General features: G+C 41.0%; 1 protein-coding gene across 1 annotated transcript in view; it reads right to left on the bottom strand.

Moving 5' to 3' along the window:
- Positions 1 to 2002: 2002 nt before the first annotated feature.
- Positions 2003 to 18328, bottom strand: part of ENPEP (glutamyl aminopeptidase) — a 34791-nt gene continuing 18465 nt past the window's right edge. The window contains exons 8-20 of the mRNA XM_082759516.1: positions 15469 to 15534; positions 13543 to 13608; positions 12376 to 12527; positions 8849 to 8928; positions 8368 to 8495; positions 8197 to 8252; positions 7216 to 7366; positions 6342 to 6415; positions 6133 to 6234; positions 5848 to 6018; positions 4221 to 4361; positions 3197 to 3275; positions 2003 to 2946 (exon numbers count right to left, since the gene is read on the bottom strand). Coding sequence (XP_082615642.1) covers positions 2797 to 2946; positions 3197 to 3275; positions 4221 to 4361; positions 5848 to 6018; positions 6133 to 6234; positions 6342 to 6415; positions 7216 to 7366; positions 8197 to 8252; positions 8368 to 8495; positions 8849 to 8928; positions 12376 to 12527; positions 13543 to 13608; positions 15469 to 15534 — 1416 coding nt within the window. The 3' untranslated portion in view covers positions 2003 to 2796. The remainder of the gene's footprint in view (positions 2947 to 3196; positions 3276 to 4220; positions 4362 to 5847; positions 6019 to 6132; positions 6235 to 6341; positions 6416 to 7215; positions 7367 to 8196; positions 8253 to 8367; positions 8496 to 8848; positions 8929 to 12375; positions 12528 to 13542; positions 13609 to 15468; positions 15535 to 18328) is intronic.

Here is an 18328-nt window from a genome sequence, read left to right on the forward strand (position 1 = left end):
GTTATCCGTCTAGGACAAACAGTCTGAGAGAGGAACATGCCATACACTACATTCTCCATGAACTGTTTAGGGTAGCAAGAGCACCGCATAATCTAGAGACCATTATTTAAAATTGACAGAACCTTTATCGTGCTATAAAAGCAGCCTTCTTCTGGGGCTTTTGGGTTTACTTCCACATTCACCTACCTACTTAAGATCAGTGCAGACATCCAACAAACCTTTCTGTAACATCAGAAGCACCCAAGCACTGGCCAAATGCCTCTCTGATCAAGCACCACTCAGGCACAAAAGCTGCACGTGGTCCTCCTGTCTTCCTGAGTGAGGCAGGACTGCAATGACAGGAGGCAATCGCTTGGTTCACTACTTTAAATCCTTCTCTCCTCCATGCACGCAGGGTCATGCACCCAGTTCTTGCTCAGGCTTGTGCCCGGCTTCCTGCTCTCTCTTTGCCTTAGTGGTATTTTGATGTTGTCTCTCTCTGATTGACCTTTTTGATTTTTTCTGCAACAACGATGCACGGTACTACCGATATGTGCCTTGTCTTGCATAGTGCTGTGCCTGTGGGTTTGGGATGAAGGCTGATTTTGTTAGAGCTTTCCAGCTCCACAGCAAATCTTCGTGCCTTCTTTTGCTTTCCCTGATGAGATCCTACCACTGTAGCTAACAAGGAAGGCAAGTTTGAGCCCACTCCATGGTAGCAGCACCTACATCTAACAAAGGTTAGAAATCTCTTAAGGTAACTGCTTAATCTTAGCCCAGTCACACGTTTCTTCCTACAGCAAATTGAGGCAGAAGCATAGGCACAGTTAAAGAATCAGTTCTTTCTGCCAGATTTTAGTGTCTGCTCTTAAAGGGAAAACTGCTGAGCTGGCTGCTTGAGCATCCTTGTGTCAGTTCTGCCTTGTTCCACATGGCAGTCAGCAGGAGTAAAACACTAAAACAGGCAGCACCTGCAGCCCAAGCAAAATTCTGTGGGCTGACCGTACGTACTACAGCCCTACAACACGCTGACAGCATCACAGTGTGGGGTGACCAAACCTTGACACCAAGAGGTGTCACTCGCTTTCTGGGCTTCCAATTCACTCACTGAAAATGGAGGATGACAGAGGCGAACCCATACATCTGCTCCTGAGCAGGCAGCTGAACAAGGCCAGCCCCATGGGCTGACCTGCTGGTAGTTTTGCTTCACTCTCGCTGTCCTCTGTGTATCAATCTGAAAATAAGAAAACCTGGCAGAAATTGCTTGGCCCTTTGCTGCCTCCTGGCCTTGAAGAGAAGCTGGTGCCTGTAGCCAGTTGTCACCACTGTTAGTCAGCATCCTGTCATGTTTTGTTTGTGGGAGGCAAATGGCTGCTGACATTTTCCTTTGACAGGACGGCTGACTTGGTCACCAGATCAGTCTGGGCTTGTTGCAGCTGTTTGGGTATCTAGGGAGAGGCCCAAAACTGTACCAGCCCTGAATCTCCTGGGGGAGTAGGGTAAAGTGTTTGTTTCTACCTGGATATGTGCTTCTCTGGAGCCCGCTGTGCAGATCAGCAGCCCAAAGGCAGGCAGAGCTTGTTCCCCAGCATTTCTGTACATCAGAGACACCTCTTCAGCATCTCCAGCTTTTCCTTTGCATAGCATTGCAGGCTAAAAGGAAGAGAAGTGCTTTTCCGTACTTCTGTCATCCCGTCTCACTGCAGTTTCCAGACAGCTGTGCCTCACCTCTCCCAGATCTACCTACAGGGAGATGCTTTGTGGTCCTGCTCCCAGGGCATTCAGCTCCAGCTGCTTCCTTTCTGCTGCTCCTTTCCACCCAGGAGACCAGGGAGAAGGGGCTGATGCTCACATCTGCTGCCTGTATGGTGTCAAGACGTAGCTCAGAGAGAGTAAATGTTTTCCCCTTAAAAGTCACTGAAGCTATATGTACCCCATAGCTGGGCTATGAAATGGCTGCTTTTCTGTATGCCATTCAGTTTTCCCACTTCATTAGAAAGAGACTGAGACTTTCAGGTAGATTTTCTAAATTTTATTTTTCCGTAAGAAAAGAGACAGCAAGTACCATCTGCCTTGTTTGCAGTAAAGGCTGCCGCAAGTTCTTTTGACAAGATTTAGAAATAAGGCAAAAATAACTAAGACAACCCCTTCCCCAAGCTTCCCCAAGCTACAGAATCCCAAATAATAACATTGAAAAAGAAGCTGATAATATCGATCCCTTGCGTACCAGTAGTTAAACTTCAAAAATCAATGGAGATGGAAGCTTAACTGGCCTTTCTGTAGGACAAGAATGCAAACCTAAATCCCAAATGTAGATTTTTTTTTGTTTGTTTTTAATGAATATAAATATAGGGGGCGATTTTCAGACAAAGTTTAAATCACTGCCTAATTCCCTTTTCTCCAGAACAAAGCTCCCACAAGGTGCACATGGAAAGGAATCCCTGAGTGTAGTAGGTGTACTTCTGTATCAGCCACAAAGTAGGTTTTCAGAGTGGTATATGGAAGGCCTGAGAGCCACTTGATAAGCAAGGACCCCGATTCTGCCATCATTTCTGCCTTGAGTAACTTGAAATATTTGTCCTGTTTATTCAGGCAAATGAATCTCTCAAAATATAAAGCTATTCATATGCACAAGCGCTGGCAGGATCCAGGATCAGCTGCTACACAAACATTGCTCTGGCAGTGGTCTCCTGAGTGGCTGCAGAAAAAATATTAGACCTTGGTCCCCTAAGGTGCCTAGGTGAGAAATCCGCATTGCTAAATATCTCCGAGGATCTGCACACCCAGAATGAGGGCCTGGTATTTTTAACTAAGACTTTAAGGGCTTTTCCATGAGTTTAGCCATGTTTTTATCTCCTCCTTGTTATCTTTCAGCCATTGAATATTAGTCTTCACCTGCTCGATTGACTGACTCCGGGATGATTCTCCTGCCCCAGCATCAGGATATTTCTCAAAGAAATTTTCCATCTGGAAAAGAGAGAGAAAAAGAATTGGCATGAAGCAAATAACGCCACCATCGGGCAAGTAGGATTTTACCGGGACCTGATCAAGTGCAGCTGGGGGTGAGAGTGATATTTAAGCTCAAGCTAGTAGCAGTGGGAAAGCTTTACAATAATTCCTACTGCTCTAGATACTTAGGGAATAAAAAGTCCACTTTTTTGACCAGTAGCTTTTACAATGTGATGGCTTAGAACCAAGAGAAGTGCTGGCACCATACCTGCCAAAGCTGGAGTTCAGTGTTAAAGGTTTGGCTGATGGTTACTATTCGGCCAAGGGTTCTGTCATTTATAGTGAACCTAGGGGGAAAAAAAAAAATGTTTGATGCAAAGCTGTTCTAAATAAAAGGCAGAAATAATTATCTGAAGCTTAAACTTCTAACAGCTCTATAATAAAACATGCACCCATATTTCAGCATTTTTGGAAACACGTGAAAAGTGGTACTCCTAGAGAATATCTATACTGTTCTCAAGCAAGTCTAGTAATGGGGTGATTTCTTCTTGGGGATTATTATTATTTTAATTTATGGTTTATTGTCTCACATTGGAAATTGGGTGTTTCAAGACATTTTGGTCCTTCCAGGTCTATCTCCTGCTGTGGAATGAACTGCTTAGTGATACAAACACTGTCTGGTTCACAGCTCTAGGCTAGCAGGTGGGTTCTGCTTCTGTGCCCTCACCCAGCACTTAGAAAGGGGAAGGAAGGAGAGGGAAGTCACTCCAGCAGGGAGGAGCAAAACTAAGAGGTTTGTTATTACTTCCACTGCTTGTCTGTACCTTCTGCTGCTTGCTGTTACACCAGAAGGGTTTTAATTCTAAAATTACCGCTCTGTACACTGTCTTCTCATTATGAAATCAATAGAAGGAAAATTCTGCATCAGAGTGGAGACATGACTGACTACTGCAGAGCATTTCCATGCAAAAACAAGAGATTTCCACACGCTTAGGGAACTTTCTATACTTACTATCACCATTTATCGGTAATGGTCCTTTAGGGAAAGAATGGTTTTTGAGTTAGCAGCCAAGTACTTTTTCACAGAAGGTGGCTATAATTGTGTTGGTTATGCTTTCGGTTTTCATTATGAAAAGCAGGTGAGCATAAGAACTGCTTACTTTTACAGAAATGAAAGGAAACTCACAAACTTTGCCTTTCCAGAGAAAAGTAGAGGCCAGTGGTTATGGCTGTATAGTGACAACAGAGGAAGGCCCATAGACATAAACTGTTCCATGAGATCATTAGCGTACCTGTCAACTAAGTATTCCCAGTTAAGCCGAATCCAGTCCCAGACCATTGTTTTCCCATAGGTGTTATAGGAGATGTATCTCAGGACTGTGAACACATCTTGTCTTTTGATGAAGTTGGTGTCGTAAACATATTTTATATACCTGAAGGAAATCCCGTCAGAATCAGTGCCTTTCATGGTTGTTACCAGGGAAAGCAAATAATAAGTTAATACTTTCAATGCAGACTTAACTGATGACAAAGAGAAATAATGCAGTGCTAATGCCTTTGTTTCTTAAGCATTTGCCACCACAATGTACAGTCATTTCCAAGCAGGAACATTATTTTTGTCGAAAGCATTTTAATGGTGAAGTACACCAATCTAAAACATAACTACCTGTTGAAAACTGTATGAAGAGATCATAGAGTATTGAAGGTAACCTGGACAGTTGAGCATCTCTTTAGAAAAGAAGTAGAGTTCATGCCTCTAAGTTACTTGAAAATAGCACAAATCTTTTATTTTATTTTTATTTTTTTTTAATGAACAGTTTTGATGGCTACAGAGGGGGGATCCCTCAGCACTCATGTGTGCAGGGCAATGAGGAGCATGTTCATGGCTTCTCAGCAGCAGAGCCTTTGGCTGTCATGTGTTGGGATTATGATTTGTCTCTTTTTTTCCTATATGCAGGTGCCAGGAACAATTTGTCAACCCGTTTGTTCTTTTTCACTACCTTAGTATTTTAATAATAAATTAAGAGCCAAATTTTCCCTGCTTTAGGAGGGATTCTTTATTTTCTGCAAATTTAGGTTGATCTAGATAATTAATTCATGTCTTCATCATGTCAGTGATTACCTATAGAATGGCTTTAGGTTATGGCTCTTGTGGCCACAAGAATTTATGAATACAGCTGCCTCCTACCTCTATTTTAATTACTCTAACTCTTCTATTTGCTCTTCCTGAACCTCCTGTACTTCCTTGTTTCATCTTGTCTAAACCTGGGTCTCATTCACGCAGACACTGCTCCTTTTTATGATATTTAGACAGGGCTCCAGCGAAGTGGGGTATGGTCCCAGTGAAGATGTTTGCCTGCGGCTCTGTTCTGTGGTACAACTGCACGCAAAGGTATCAGATAAGCTTAAAGGAGTTGGTGTGGCCATGCAGAGTGACAGCCAGGGGAGATGCTCGCCCACTCTGACAGCCGCACCAGCCTGGCACAGCAATCAGATTCCCCATCAGTGCATCGGTACCCTTTGATTTTGAGTCCCTTTCCTGGTCTGGGATGAGCAATGCCCTGTAAGTCTTGCCTCCCTTTCTTTATAGAAGAGGTGTAGAAGAACATTTTTCTCCTGCTGCCTAACTATTAGGCAGCTAAAATTACACAGGACGAAGGCACTGCTGGAAAAGCTGAAGGCTGATGATCGCATGCAGCAACAACCACATGTTCAACATCTTTCCACCAAAGGAGCAAGGCTTTTTTTCTACTATGGTACAATCTCAGTGGGGGGTGTTAGATAACTGCTTGAAACCGTGTTGCATTCCTCATGCTGTAATCTGACAGAATGACAGCACAGGAGAGAGGAGAGGTGAAGGAGCAAACGGTGAATAGTTGCGTCTCAAGGGAAAGCATAATCTTTGTGTATGTAAATCACCTGTCCAAAAGGCTGATGTTATGCACTGACGCCAGGCCATACAGCATTTTTTCTTTTTCTTGTGCTAATGAAGTATTCTGGTACATGTTGAACATGTAATTCCACGATGACTCATTGCCGGAGTTCTGCATCCCATAGCGATATACCAGGAGTCGGAGGTTTGCAGGAATGCTAGCATAAAGAAAAGAGCACTTTAATATTCTTCTCCCTTCCCTGCTTGAGATCTGTGACCATGTCACAGGCAGTGTTATTCACCAGCCCCCCCAAAAAAACATGAGCTCTCACGTTGTTCCTTGTAGCCATTGCTCGAATTGTTGAGAAGCATTGCCCAGAGACTCTGGGTCATTCATGCTGCATGCAAAGTCAAGAACAGATGCACGTAGAAGCCTTTAAAAGAAAGAGAGGGGAAGAGAGAGAGAAATATTCCTTCTGCTTAGCATTCTTTGAATCCATCAATAATATGATTAAAAAGAAAGAAAGAAAAACTGTTCAACCTCTCCAAATGGTCTCCAGAATCATTCCAGCCCAGTTTATTCACAATGGGTTTTACCAGATGGCGAAAATATTCCTGAGGTAGAAACAGAGTTTGGTTATTTGTATAGATTTCATTAAAGAACAGCGTATTTATCTTTATAGGTTATTCTCATTCATTTTCCCAGAACTAGCATCTCTCAAACAAAAAGTAATACGAACACACACACACACACACACACACAATCTTTCCAGATCACCACAGCATGTCAAATGTGAACATGCTCACACACTCTTGCTTGTAGGACTGAAGGGCAAAGTCAGTCAGAATGGCAGAGTCTGCTTCTCTCGAACTTTGCCCATGCTCCAAAATAAAAACCAAACTTTTTTTTTTTTTTTTTTTTTTTTTTTTTTTTTTTTTTTTTTTTTTTCCCCAGGGGTAATCCTGAGTTCCTGAGTTCAGGAGACAGTTATCTTGGTGACCATTAAATCATGTTCAGCTTCAGGTCAACTGTCAAACCTTCTGACTGACAAGTTGAGATGTAGCCGTTCTTTGTGCTGAGGAAAGTAGAGATCTTGCTGCCCCATACATCCTTATTTAGTGGATGCCAGGCAGCCTTCAGAAACAAATGACTGTATCGTGGCTCATGGTGATGGATTATAAGGATAATTAGGCATCATTTCTTTCCTCCAAGTACATAGACTTGAATTGATCCAGGTAATTCTGAGACTGGTACTAAGCAGCTTTCAGCACTTTTTTTGAGTACAGTAACAACAAGTAAATCCTGATAGCTCAGCAACATTGAAAATCACTTGAACTTCAATATTATTGCCATTACAGATCCTGAACTGTCAGATCCAGCAGTGCCATGCAGGAATGTATTTTTGCTTCATCACCTGAAACTTGGGATAGAGATCTGTTTCGTCTTCAAGCATATTTGCGATGTAAGTTACAGATGATATAACTCTATGCCAAGGTAAATAGTCTTCTTCATTTGTTAAGTATTTTGTGAGCTCCAGGGGAACAGAGTAACTCACAAGTCCAGCTCTGAGGAAGGAGAAAACATAACTTCTGTTATTTTAATGAATCTGGAGAACTCGCTTCTTTTAAGATGCTAGAAGGCTACTCACTTTAGATGGTCCGAAATAATAAATTTTGACAGGGGGAAACAGTCTGGTGTGTAATGTGGAGCGCGTTTTCCAAAGAGATCACTGAGGACCACTGTTGGTCAATGCCTAACTGGAGGATCTCTCACTGTAATGAGAAGCTGCCCATGTTGTGCAGCAGCCCAGTGCACCCACAAGTGGGCAGCCCTCAACTGAGTACGTTAAATCCTGTCCCACAACAGAAATGGCTAGTTCTGGAGACATCCTGAAAGGCTGAGGAGCTTCAGACTTAATGACCTAAAGTTTATCTGCATCAGCATGGCTGGGAGCAAGAGCTAGAAGTTTCTAAGCAAGTTTCTAAACCAGGTAGCTGAGGTGGGAATTCCCTAATGCCATGCTGTGCCTTGTAGGCATACCTCTGATTTTCTGGACACCTGGCTTCTTCTGGAGTGCTTCTGTCATTGCTTCCTACATGGCAAAAGCACCCCTTTCTAAGAACTCCTCCTTTTTCTTCCACTGAGCAGAGAGGGAGCATTTCTCTCGACTATGTTGGTACTGCAAGTTACCAATGCATACTGTATTTGTTCTTTTGAAATGACAATATAAGTAAAAACAAAACAAAACAAAACAAAATGTAAAAAAAATCAGAATTTTTCTTTCAATTAAATTCTAGTTAATTCTAAGTTAATTCTAAGTTTAATTCAAATTAATTCTAAGAGGCAATGGAAAGTGTAAAAACTGTGTTGAAGTCTCTGCGGGGAATTAGTTTACCTTGCTAACGAAAAGGCATCATCCAAAATCCCTGCACGGCTAGCAGTTGATAAATTCTGTATGAAAAGAGGAAGAGGGTGATCAAGAATGTACAGATTATTTGCAGATACAAACCGTCTCTACAGATTTCTGTAAGAGACCAACCAGACAAGTTAATGTTATGACACTCACGCCGTGGCCATTGAGCAGAAGAGCGCTTAACGTGGTCCAGGTTTGATTATCATAATTCACACGATAAAATCCAATGTGGTCTGGATTCACGTTCACAAAAGAATTGGGAGATGATGTTATTGTAATTCCTGCAAAACAAACCAACAGTGATCAGATTGTGTGTCTTATACAGCATAGGACTTAGTGGAGATGTCTTGGCTCCAAAAGTAGTATTTGGTTTCAATGAACATCAAAATAAGATCCAAACCTCAATTATAATTATTATAATTATAATGATTGTTATTATAAATGGCTGAGAGGAAAGATGAGTTATTATAGACATTAATGGATACCAGCATTTGTGTTAGAATAGTGAATTGTGGTAATTACTTGGGGCTAGCTAGTTTTTAAATTTAAAATGGAGAGCTCTGTGATTAGGCTGAAGATTGACATTGAAAAGCTTTATCAGGGCATTGCTAGTAAAAGAGTAGGGGAAGTTTACCTGCAGAATCTGATGAGTTGTACAAAGTATAATTTGTTGAATTCCCCAGTCCCCATTTCACTGGTATATTCCATTTGTAACTGAAATTATTTAAAGGGAAAAAGAATCAAATGACATTTGAAATCAAATGCTAAAAATAAAACTCCAGTGTATGCTTCTAATGGGCTTAATGCGTGCACCATGTTTTATGAAGCCAACTGTGTATTTATGCACATATAAATATACCAAATACCCCTTGTAAACCCCAGCTTTTTTTTTTTTTTTTTTGATTATGTGTCTGCACAATCTGCCAGATTCTCTCTCTCTCTCTCTCTTTTTTTTTTTTTAATTTAATTTAATTTTATTATTTTTTTAATCAATGGAACTGCTAGGGAAGTTCAGAATACATCATTCTTGTCTCTTGGTAACAGTGCTGGAGAGAGTAATTACCTGTAATCAGAGAGAGATTGTATGGATGAATTTCTGGTGTACTCTACTGTGTAGTTTATTATCATAACTCTGGAACACGCAGCTTTAAGTAGTATCTGTATGTCATATCAGATAATAATCTAGCAGGGCACACACCAATTAATTTAGTAAAAGATGATTATATGTGGATGGTTCATGTCAGTGTTAATATGGCTAGGGCTCTCTGCAGACACCAGATAACCTTTATAACACGCACCTGAAACAAGTGGTTAAGTGTTATTAAACCCTTTTTACAGATGGGAAAACTGAAAGAGCTTGAGCAACCACTGCTGCACAGTCAGTAAGACCTCTTGCCATTTCCTCTCTCTTCTCCTTCTCTGAGACAACCATAATTCCTTGACTGTAAAGGACTGAGGGCCAAATGTGACCTTACCTCTTGCTCCTCAATTCCACAAACACCCCCAGTGGCCAAGTGCAGGCTTCTCAGCCTGGGCTATGCCCTGTGTCCAAGCTGAGTGAGGACAGCCCAACGCTTAGACATTTGGGCTGTAAGCGCAGCCTGACCAAGAGTATGCCCGGACAGTCAGAGAAGTAGGAGAGCAGAGCAAGCCATGGGCACACCTGCAGTGCCACCTACATGGGGCTGCTAAAATTAATAAGCTATTTTGTTCCATGTTAGAACGTTACAGTCCATCCCAAGGGGATATTTATTCCATCTGAAGTGCCCTGGTGACAACTGCTACAGGGAAACGTGAGCCTTCTTTACAGCCCTGGATTAAGTGACTGGTCATTAACTTCTAGGAAATACCAAAATGAGGGTTATGGCATCTCCTGCTGCCTCCAGGAAGAAACATCAGCTATTGTTTTGTATCTTCTAAACAAAAACATTTTAACAGATTTATACACTTCGAGTTTTTACTAGTACTCTTATGGAGCTTACTGCTGTGGAATTTTGAAAGGTTATTGTTTGGCCAGAAGCCTCAGTATTGTGTTTCCTCGGGAGAAAGCCCATAAAAGACAAAAAAAAAAAAAAAAAAAAAAAAAAGCGCTTGGAAATGCATTTAGTAGTGGGGATTTTATTTAGCTTTCTTTGCATGTTCTCGAGATTACATGCATAAATACTTTTCCTGAACATCGGATACAACAGCTATGTCCTCTTAATTGTGCACATTGAGGACGTGTTCCTGACATGCTATGCTGCAGCTACATATTTGCCCAGCAGCACTATTGTACGAGCACAAGCTTTCAAACTTCTATTTCTTTTGAGTGCCAGCATGCAGCAGAGGACTCTTTCAAACCAAACAAACTGGAAACAAGCAGGCAGCTTATGATACCATCCCTGCAGGGTTCAGAGAATAAAGCATATACAAGACTTGGAGTCTTCACTGCTTAAATCAAAACCCTGCATCCAGATGTGAAGTGGGCTGGCCCCATCTGGGGTAGGATCTCTTTAAAACCTTTCTCACTCTCATCTCCGAGGGTTGAAGGAGGAGGTAATGACTTTCAATGGACTTTTAGGCAAGGGAGTAACTCTGTCCCAGGATAGATAATATCAGCATACTGATATGTATTATTACTGCATTTCATTTCTAAGTCATTTATAAAAACTGCACATTGAGAATCAAATTTCCCTATTGCTTTAGAAATGGCAGGCGCAGTGCACAGCTCAGGTTCTTGACAGGTTAAGGTAGGAACCATGCTGGGATTTCTTCTCAAAAAATAACAAATGGCAAGGTACTGTAAGTCCCGAAGTCAGGCAAAAGTCAGATTTCTGAGTTTACTATCTCAGAGCATAGTGCAATAAGTCAAGATTTTTAACACAAAGAGGTAATTTTTGTTTGAATAGTCTGTAACATCAGTCTTCATCTGGCACAGGGCTGGAGTTTGCAGCTAGTAGTGCTTCAAAACCAGCAAACTTTTCTGCTTGTGTTGGGAGAAGTACAACATTGCAAATGCTTGGTTAATAATCTCATCCCGACTCTTTTGATACCTATCCAAAACTGCCAATGCCATGGGCCTTCCCATTGCTCAAGTGTTTTCTTTTAAAGCAGAAACACAATTGTTTCTTTGCTTTCTCATTGTTCTTGCTCTTTGTATTAAAATAACTAGTAGAAGCTAGTGGGAAATGCATTTGGGTTGACTTGGTTCGTGTTCATACATGCAATTTTTACTGGTTTAGTTGTATGGGGCTAGTTCAAGGAATGAGCAAAACTTTCCTAATGTGGGGTAATTTGAATCTTTTTCACTGAAGCATTAGCAAAGTTGCATTGCCTCAAAATTGAGGCTGGCTAAGAATATACACAATGGCAGCTTGGAACAGTAACTCGGTTAATGCTATGGTGTAGCAGAATCATTTTTCCATGCTGTTCCACCACCCCACAGGCAGGGTTCATCTCCCCTTAAGCTGGTCATCTGGTAATTAATAAATATGCTTCTCTTCAGTATCCCAGCTGTCTTGAAGAGGGTAGATGTATATCTAGAGCTGGTAGTCTGGACGCATTAAGTCTGAGAAAGCTATTTTTGACTATTGTTTATATGGTTAAAATTAAACAAAACCACCCCGAACTAAACAGGAGGAAAAAAAACAGCTCTTGGTGAGGTTTCGTATCATTTATACATGACCAGCTATTTTGCAGTAATTCATGTTTTTAAGAGATGTAGAGAAGACACTGTACTGTGATATATTGTACATCCCCTGCCATACCAGAAAAGGAATAAGCTTTCATGGTCTAAGATACCTGGTTCATGGTATCTGGTTTCTGGGCAAAGACAATTTTGTGCCATTTTCCTTTGTTCTGGCAGACAGTAATTTGTAGTTGCTCAGTAGATGCCTTGCAGTCATCTGAGCTGTCCATGCATGGGACTGAGATCTTGTGAGAGACCCTGTCCAGTTTCACTCTGCTGCGTTTGAGAATGAAGCCCTGAAAAAAGGTCTGATGTCGTGCTAAATTTGAAATGTTTGCATCTAAATTCCTGTTAGTTTCTTTTAAAAACAAGCTCTGAGAGTAAGTTTACCAATAATGTGTATTAAAATGCCTACTTTCCCATCAGTAAGAGAGGGTACGTACCTCTACAGTATTTCTAACTGGTTTGGACAGACATTTACAGTAGGCTCTTACCCCAGATCAGAGGGAGGAGAAGAAGGATCTGCACTGGGATCCAAGAGAAAACGTTTCTGGCTGAATACTGAATTACTTCCCATCTCCAGTACAGGGTAGCCCATCTGCCTAGTCCATGTGTCCATGACTTCGCTCACAGCTTTATTACTGGTCTGTGAATGGTGGGAGAAGGTTGCAGTGAAAAAGCAAACTCAGGCCAAAGAGGAAAAAACAACAGCAAAAACAACAAAACAATCTCTGAAAGAAGGAATGATCTAGAAACTTGAGCACAGCCAGTGCAAATGAGAAGTACAAGGAAAGGAGACTAGCTACTAACGCAGACAAGAAATAGTGAATGTCTTCTGAGGCACACTCTTAGTCTCTCATTTTTTTCTGAGGAAGGAACAGAAGAGGTCAGAAAGGATATAAAGAGCCTTTTCTTCAATGCCAGAAGTTGCCTTGCAGCATACCCTGTTTTGAGTGTGAAGGAGAAGACATTATTATCACCAGCAGCTACAGTGATATCAAATTTGATCCCTACTGTGGAGCACAAACTTCTACACTAGAGACAGGAGTTGGAGAAAGCTGCCACTGAGATAGATGGAAAGGAAAAGTCCAGACAAAACAAAAAAAGGAAAAAAAAAAAAAAGAAAAAAAAAAGAAAAAAAAAAAGAAAAAAAAAAAAAAAAGGAAAGAGCAGAAAGTGATGGCACAGAGAACGGAGAATGACCCAGCTGGGACTCAGAAGCTGGAGATGGAGACAAGCACCAAAACTTCTTGGTAATGGATGGATACTGTTAAGAGCTTTCAAACTGATGACTCTTGTTAGAGATGAAGGGAAATATGGGCTGTAAGTGTGTGGTGAATGTGGAGTGTTTTCACCCATCAAATGAGTTTGGACTGGAGGGGAGATGCTACAGAAGCAGTCCGTTTGTTAACAAGACCTCCTTTTTTTTTTTTTTTTTCTTACTCCACTCCTCACACTCTTCTGCCCAAACTGAAGAAATAATTTATACTTGCTAGAAATGAGTTGTGTTGGAATATACTGAGAAGCTGCCTAGCTTGTGATCGCTCATTGACAGAAGAGCTACAGAATAAAAAAAAAAAAAAAAAAAGGTTGGGAAATTGAAATCAGCAGGGTGAGATATGAAGCTTGTATTAGTGGGGTTTGATTGCTGCAAAACATACCGATTCCAGAGCAGCCCAAAAATCCTCTGTCTTGGCGTTCTGGAAATGGTGGTTCTGCAAATATACCTAGAGAGAGGTAGAAGATTGTGAAAATACTATCAGCTCGTTTTCTTCTCCTATGAAAACAATACACACATTCAAATAGGATCAGTTGTACAGAATATCTTTGGGGGTAGTGTGTTGAACCCAGAGGGACTTTGAGTTACTAATACACTGGTGTATTTCTCTGTCTTTACCAGCAACTTTCACCACACAGGGTTCCTGTAGGATATGCTACAAATATTTTAGGCTGTTCTAAAAAAAAATAAATATTAATAATATTAAAAAAATCTGTTGTCTTAATTTGTTAAGTTCAGGAGACAGACAGTTGCTTTAAGCAATCCTTGTAGCTTTGCATATGCTGAAAACATGGAGAAGTTCCTCAGAGAAATACTGAAAAGGTCATTCTGTTGAATAAAAAGTATTTCCTAGTGATAATGTTGTAGGTGGGAAAGTATTGAAATGTTTTAAATCACTCATAATATGGTATGATTGATTTTTACACACACACAGACATAAATACATCAATTTCCCAGGAGACAACTTCACTTCTTATGAACTATTGTTTTAAATATGTCCATCTCAAAGAGAAAACCAGCAAAGACCAAAGTGCCATCAGGGAAGATAAAGTTGCTCACTGAAGAGATATTTCTGTCTGGGTGCATAAAGCTCCCCAGCACATCCACCCTGTGCTACCGTGGGAGGTTAAATGGATCCACATTCATCCGATAAAGCTCCTTTGCCTTCCAGTGTATCCCGTAATGCTGCAAGCCAGCCAGTTCCAGTGTGACTCACATATTTGTACTTGAAGAGTTCTTTGCGTTTTATTTGAATGGACACCAGTGTATTCTGTTGCAAATTTCTGTCTAACAAAAGAGGTTGTTAGGAGGAGGCAGCTATTGCAGGGTTCACGACCTGTGGACTCCTGTAGCAGGACAGGCTGGTCACCTCTAAGCTGGGATCAAACTGGCCATTACGAGGAAAAATGGTATTTAGGTAAGTGTCTGTCCATCCTAAACACTGTTCCTGTCTTGAGCCTTACCTGCCTGTCGTTAAGCGTGCTTTCCTACCCTGTTAACTGGATCCTGGTGAGGTTTAGTCAGTAGATGGTGCTGTTTGTCTCACTGTTAGCCACAGCTACCTGCTTTTGTGTTCTTGGAAGCTCTGAGTAAAGAGGAAGTATTTGTCTTTTGTGGACAAGGTGGCTGCACTTTCCCATGCTGTAGAACTGTCCTGACTGAATATATGAAAGGAAAAAATACAAGGAAAACGCAAGTTTCCTGTTATGGCCAAAAAAAGTGTTTTCTAGAAGGAGGTCACTAAGAGCAAGTTTGGTAAATCTGCACTGTAACTTTTCAGGGATGTTAGGTGTTGATTCAGAGGATGGGATTACCTTTCAGGGGGCCCCTTTATCCCATTTTTAATTTCTGTAATTTTATATCACCACATTTTAATTCTGCTCTCTGGGCCAGGGTGCTCCGTCAGGTCTTAGGGCCTGGATGATCCTCCATCTGCAGGAGTCTCCCTGCATATTGGACTTGGGTGGATTGCAGGACTGAGGCCATATAAGCTTCAGACATGCTTTACAGCTGAGTGAGGGGATCCTAGCTGACAGCAGGACAAACAGCGGGGTTGAGGAAATTTCTCTATTATCGGCTGTCATGGATTTAGGACCTCACTGACGGGCTGTCAGATCTTCCTGCAGTTCCCGTTCCCATTCTGTGGGAGTGCGGAGCGTCCCCTTGGCATTGTCCACTCAGTACTGAAATGAGTTACATATTTCTGCTACTGATAGAGAGCCTCTGGCGTTGACTTTTTGCACAAAGGCTTTGTTGTTGCCACCCGAGGAAGGGCTGCATTTCTGCTATGTTTAGGTGCCACTCATACCTGACACCCTTTCTGGAAGAGCTCCGGCGTAATCCAGTCTCGAAGCATCCTGAGAATCGATGCACCCTGAGGACAGAGGGAAAGGGAAGAAGGTCATTCCATGCTGCTCTAGCACTGTATTCCCAGTCACCTAAAAAGCAACATGTGAATGAATGTTTTATAACGCCAAGGCAGAAACCATCCATCTGACTAAGGAAGTGGTTTCTCTAACTCCTTCCTGGCACTGCATGCCTGCCTGCCCAAACCTGGAGATTAATTCTGTGTGTGAGAGCTGGTATTTTCAGGAGAGCAGATGCCCACCCCTGAGCCTTGCAGCTGGGGGTAACTGTCCCACTCCTCTGCCACTTTGTACAAGCAGGGCTCCCTGTTTCACTTGCAACAGAACAGGAGCGAGGGCATCTGGGGAACCAGCCCCATCCAGCCTGAGCAAGGAAGAGAGCTCTGCAGAGTGCCCAGCAGGTAGGGAACTCCTAAAATGCTGCAAGTCTGGGGCACCACTTGCTGGGGGAGCCAGCTCCAGATTCAGAATGAGCTTTGCTTAGGACCAGTGTAAGAGCTTTTGTCTCTGAAACAGGGTAGAATTGGGATCAGAGAAGTGACTTATTTGGGTCGAGGAAATAAAACAATTACGACCTTGAAAGAAGAAAGAAACAAAGGGAATACAGGAAGAGAAGCAAACAGATATGTGGGACAAAGAACAGAAGAGGCACCAAACGAGGAAAAACAGAATCAATGCAAACCCAACTCTAAAATGCAAAATATCATTTTAAGATTAGTATGTTTTCATTTTCCCAACTAAATCAAAGGGCAGCTGAAAGCCTAATGCTATGAATGTTTTAAAAATCCAGTTGTCCCATGAAAAAAAAAGAATGTTATCTGAGTTCTTAGTAAATCCTGTCTCCTCCATTTGTGTGTCTGAGAATAAAAACTTGGCTGCACGAGTAACAGGATAGTAACTGAACAGATATGCTTCAGACTGCTTTCCAAACTATTGTTGTAGAGTCAAGCTGGTCAGCAGATGACTTTTCTGATACAGTAATTTAATGTGTTCGCCATGAAATATGTTCAAGAAATGATTGAGTAGAACTTAGAACAGATATCCATTAGTGGTTATCAAACAGCTGCTAATGATTAATAGTGATTGTAAGGCCACATTTATGCATTGTGATATCTCAGTTCCTCAGCTTTATCTTTCAGCCACTTCTTATCTGATACCACCTCTCATAGACCATCCCCTCTCATTTATATTAAAAGTAAGAGTAGAACTGTGCACTTTTGCAGGCATTTAGGGGCAGCAGATATTTCTTTTCCTTTTTGCAATATATAGTTAATTTCTGCATCTTAATACAATTGCTTTTCAGTCTCTTTGACCACTGTGCGTCCTCTGAAGTTAATGACTGAGTGCTTTTGAGAAAAATTCATGCTAACAAAATCACTAGTTATAGGAACCCTGGTGTTTTCATAACTTCCCTTTCTTTCAAATATTTGGGAAGGTTCAAGAGAGCAACCTTGATTTGAATAGCTGACCTCATCTCATTGTGATGCCTTTACTTATTACCAAGATGTATTAAGTGCCAAGTATATGACAAGACTGTACATGGTGGAAATGTGCAACTTTTAAGCTTAACCTTCTCTAGCTTGGAAGTTCCAAAAATGCAGAATGCCTAAAAGCAAATTTCTATCAGAACTGCTAAGTAGCTATTTTCCAAAAAGGTAATCAATGCTTGAACTCCAAGGACAAAAAAATCTCATTGTTATTTTAACACAATCTTTCAAATGAAGGGAGATGGTTAAACTGGAAAGGTGAAGTGCAATTTCTTTTAAAGTGTGGATTGTGTATATTAACTGTGCATTCACCAGCTCTACTCTAGTACAGGTTTCCTACATTCCTAGTAGGAACGTTTCCTAGTATGTTCATAATGCCATTGTGATCGTGCAGCAGTCAGAAGTTCACTTACAGAATACACTGCAAGGGCTCCACAGACCCTTAGGCATTTCATTAGGGTTTTAGGAGTGTATAAGCCCTGTAATTGCTCTGGTAAAACTAACAGAGAGCATTCCAAATTATACTTTATTTGTTTATTGATGAATAGTATCATGAGAAGATTGTTTTTATAAGAAAAATGCTAAAGAGAAGCCAAAATAGAACCAAAAAGAAACAAGTTAATTTTGTCACGCATTTATATATAAATACCAACAGTAATTTGAGCTAAATCTATGTGAAGACTTTCTCATTCAAGCCAAATTATATCCCACGCCAAATTATATCCCAAGCAGTCTATTCCCAAACAATGCACGAGTCCTCAAGTGTTTTGCTAAAAAAAAAAAAATAATAATAAAAAAAAATCATGTACCAATTATCTAGGCACAAAGAGATGAGTTAATGTTAGGATTTTTTTTTTCTCCATTGTGTTTTCAGACCATGCAAAAGTGTGCCACTTTCTTTGCTCACCACTAAAATACATTTTGGTCCAGAACATTTGATTTAGCTCTGTATGTTTCTTGACTTTTGTTAGCTTGATTTAAGAACATCAGTGCTACACAAAGCAGGTTTTTACATGGCTTATGATTTGACTGTGAGGCATTTATGATGCAATAAATACTGATTGTATTGTTTGACAGAGGATTTAACAATTGAAAACAGAAAACTGATGGAAATGGATGGATCAAGTCTAGCTAATAAAAGTAATACTTATGGCTACGGATTTTAGCTGAAGCACAGCTAAAGCTAAAGTCAATGAAATGCATACTTCTTGTTTAGCTGATAATGGGAACTTAGAGGAAAGGAACCAACAGGATTTAATAATGGTGGATTTTGCATGTTCTGTGGAAAGTTGCTGAAACATCAGATAGGAACCAC

The sequence above is a fragment of the Aythya marila genome (assembly GCF_965140915.1).
Source record: "Aythya marila genome assembly, chromosome: 4".
Classification (NCBI taxonomy): domain Eukaryota; kingdom Metazoa; phylum Chordata; class Aves; order Anseriformes; family Anatidae; genus Aythya; species Aythya marila.